Here is a 3,840-nt window from a genome sequence, read left to right as displayed (position 1 = left end):
CTCTCTCCCGGGGTGCCGCCGGTGCCTTTGTAGACGCTGCTGCTCTGGGGGGAGTTTTTCCCAGTTTTTTTGGGATGGCAGCTGCCGGCGGTGCCCGGGAGCCCTGACGGCGCTGTCCCCTGCAGGTGACATCGGTGGCCAGATGGGGCTGTTCATCGGGGCCAGCATCCTCACCATCCTCGAGCTCTTCGATTACCTGTACGAGGTAAGGCCTGCCCCGCCTCATCCCGGGATGTCCCATCCGGGAGCCCCTTATCCTGGGATTTCCTGTCCTGGAGCCCCTCATCCCGAGATTTCCCATCCTGGAGCCTTCATCCCAGGATTTCCCGTCCTGGAGCCCTCATCCCAGGATTTCCCATCCTGGAGTCCCTTATCCCGGGATTTCCCGTCCTGGAGCCCCTCATTCCGGGATTTCCCATCCTGGAGTCCCTTATCCCGGGATTTCCCGTCCTGAAGCCCTCGTCCCGGGATTTCCCATCCTGGAGCCCCTCATCCCGAGATTTCCCATCCTGGAGCCCCTTATCCCGGGATTTCCCATCCTGGAGCCCTCATCCCAGGATTTCCCACTCCTGGAGCCCCTCATCCCAAGATTTCCCATCCTGCAGCCCCTCATCCCAGGATTTCCCATCCTGGAGCCCCTCATCCCGGGATTTCCCACTCCTGGAGCCCCTCATCCCAGGATTTCCCATCCTGGAGCCCCTCATCCCCAGATTTCCCATCCGGGAGCCCCTTATCCCGGGATTTCCCATCCTGGAGCCCCTCAGTCCTGCTTTTGCCACTCCTGATGCCCCCTCATCCCTGGATTTCCCCCTCATCCCTGGATTTCCCCCTCATCCCTGGATTTCTGATGTCTCTCACGCCTGGATTTGCCCTTCCTGCCCCTCATCCCTGGATTTCCCACTCCTGGAACCCCCAATCCCTGGATTTTCTGTTCCCTGGCAATGCCAGAGCCCCTCCCCAATCCCATATTTCCAACCCGCCCCATCCAGCTCTCCCACAGCCCCATCCCGGGATGGGAACAGGGATTTTATTCCCGTGGGATGTGAGAGTTGGCCATGGCTCTTGATTTGACGTGTCCCGTTCCAGGCAAGGGTCACATCCCAAAATCCCAGCTCGGAACTCGCTTCAGATCCCCTCATGCTCATTTTCTTTGGGATGCTGACTTCATATTTTCCTATTTTCAGACAATTTCCCCCATCTCAATCCCAATCCCATCCCAATCCCATCCCAATCCCATCCCAATCCCAATCCCTCCTGGGCAGCTCCAGCATTGGTGCCATCAACCAGGAATAAAAACTACGGGAAAATTCCTAAAATTCCTAAAGCTCAGAGAGCAACAAAAGCTGAGCCTGAATTTAGAGCTCGGCCTGGATACCCAAATTTTTCATTAAATTCGCCTTTTCCTGGATTTCTTGGGGATTTTTCCTAAGTAGGCCATAAAAAACCTCACTAATTTGGGATTTCCCTCTCTGTTTTCCTCCTTTCTTCGGCATCTGCTGATAAAATCTGACCAATGTGGGGGATTTTTGCTGTTATTTTTAGTTTTTACTTCTTATTTGGGCTTAAAAGTCATTCTGTACCCTCAGAGAAGCTCCCTGGGGATGTCCCAGCAGGGGGATGTTCACATTCCCGGATATTTAACCCCCACCAGCCAGGAGAAAAGGAATAAAACATCTTCAAACTTCCACAAAATCCCCACGGTTTTTCCCCTCTGCTCGGGGTTTCACAAAGGGGGGGCAGCACCTCAAAAATGTGAGTTTTCAAAGTATCTGGAGATTCTGGGAATGACAGCAACCAGATCCAATTTTTATTCATGGATTGGCCAAATTTGGGGGAAATATTGACCCTGAAGAGGCTTTTTTGGGATCTTCTGCTGAGCTCCAGCTTCCTCGTGGTCCCAAATTCCTGCCGCACTGCCCTGCTCCAGCCAGGATCCACATTCCATAGGAACTGACCCCATTTTTTGGGATTTCAGGATTTCAGCTTTCTTCTTGTTGGTTTTATTTCTCTTTTCTCCCAGTGGAAGTTTTCCAGTAAAATGCTTCCCAAGTTTTCTGGGATTTCCCTGGAAGCCAAATCCTGCAGCAGCAGGAAAATGAGGGGGCTGGGAAGGGAAATGGAGCCAGGAGCTTTTCCTGAACCCCAAAAGTGTCCCAAAAATGAAATTTTTGCAGGTTTCATTCCTCGTAAGAGAATCCTGGAATGGTTTGCGTTGGGAAGGGACCTTAAGGATCATCCATTCCCAGCCCTGCCCTGGCAGGGACACCTCCCACTGTCCCAGGCTGCTCCAACCCCAACGTCCAGCCTGGCCCTGGGCACTGCCAGGGATCCAGGGGCAGCCCCAGCTGCTCTGGGAATTCCCACCCCCCCCCCCCCCCCCCAGCCAGCAATTCCCAATTCCCAATATCCCATCCAGCCCTGCCCTCTGGCACTGGGATCCATTCCCTGTGTCCTGTCCCTCCAGGCCTTGTCCCCAGTCCCTCTCCAGCTCTCCTGGAGCCCCTTTAGGCCCTGCAAGGGGCTCTGAGCTCTCCCTGGATCCTTCCCTTCTCCAGGTGACCATTCCCAGCTCTCCCAGCCTTTCCATGGCTCAGCCCTTGGAGCATCCTCCTCCCCCCAACCCTTTGGAATGCACCCCAAACCCAGCGCATCCCAGTGCTCCCTATCCCACTGCAGCCTCTTCCCGCCTTAACTCCAGCTCCCTCCTTTTGCAGCTGATCAAGGAAAAATTATTGGACCTTCTTGGAAAAGAGGAAGAGGACGGGAGCCATGATGAGAACGTGGTGAGGGGAGAGGGGGGAATTCCCTGGGGATGCTGGAGCTCTTCCCAGGGCTCTGGAGCTTCGGGAAGAGCCTCATCCCAGAATCTTTTCCCAGGAAAAGATTGTCAGGATCCCATTATTAAAATATAATAAAATTATATATGAAAATTTGGCCCCTGCCGGAATTAAGGTGCAAACGAGCCCCAGTGCTGGTGACAATAGTGTGGGGTTTATTGGATAGGAAATGTGGGAGAGAGAGAGACCAGAGAGAAAAAGCAAGGGAAAGAAATAGAGAAGAGGTGGGGGGGAACAGAAAGAAAGTGACAGGGACAGAATAAGGAAAAGATCCCCATCCATGGATCCCAGGGATGCTCCGTTGATCCTCTCCAGCTGCTCTTGGTGGTGAAGGTCCCCCCAAAGCACAGAATCCGAAGGGTGAATGTGGCTCAGGCCAGGTGGGAAATCCCAGGTACCTCCCTGACGGGAGTTGGCCACGGTCCCTTACAACAGACTCTGGCCCTGGGGGTCTGGGATGGATTCTGCCACCCCCTCAGCTGCCTCCCACGGGAATATCCCAGGGATGTGGCCCCGGGGGTTGGGGGTTCCCCAGCTGGGCCGGTTTGTGTCAGGGAGGACGGGGCTTCTGTGTCCCTGAGCAGAGCCCCGGACGCAGCAGAGGCTCTGCCCGGGCTGGTTTGGGGTGGGGAGAGCAGAGCCCAGCGAGGCCGGGTCTGCACCATTGGTATCCAGAGGGAATGGCCTGGCCCAGCTGCTCCAAAGGGAATGGCCTGGCCCAGCTGTTCCCTAAGGAATGGCCTGGCCCAGCAGCTCCTGAGCAGCCTTGAGCCCCTGCGCTGGAAAACTCCGCTCCTGCAGCTGCTGGGGGTGAGCAGGGGCTGAGCTCTGCCCCTTCCATCCCTGCCGTGCCACGGAGCCCTCCAGGGCTGGAAGAGCCCACCCCCAAAGCCCGGCTCAGCAGGGATGCAGTAACCCATCCCCAAAGCCCGGCTCAGCAGGGATGCAGTAACCCATCCCCAAAGCACGGCTCAGCAGGGATGCAGCAACCAATCCCCAAAAC

General features: G+C 55.7%; 1 protein-coding gene across 2 annotated transcripts in view; it reads left to right on the top strand.

Annotated features, from left to right (window-relative positions):
- Nucleotides 1-3,840, top strand: part of LOC103616996 (acid-sensing ion channel 2) — a 393,907-nt gene that overhangs the window by 388,196 nt on the left and 1,871 nt on the right. For both annotated transcript variants that reach the window (XR_001862554.1, XM_008635250.2), the window contains exons 8-9: nt 126-205; nt 2,715-2,783. Coding sequence is in view for 1 of the 2 variants with exons in the window: in XM_008635250.2 (XP_008633472.1) it covers nt 126-205; nt 2,715-2,783 (149 nt within the window). In the remaining variant the exon portion in view is untranslated. The remainder of the gene's footprint in view (nt 1-125; nt 206-2,714; nt 2,784-3,840) is intronic.

Source organism: Corvus brachyrhynchos, unplaced genomic scaffold, assembly GCF_000691975.1.
Source record: "Corvus brachyrhynchos isolate BGI_N302 unplaced genomic scaffold, ASM69197v1 scaffold96, whole genome shotgun sequence".
NCBI lineage: Eukaryota > Metazoa > Chordata > Aves > Passeriformes > Corvidae > Corvus > Corvus brachyrhynchos.
Note: the sequence above shows the minus strand (reverse complement) of the source record. Positions and strands in the feature narration are given on the sequence as shown.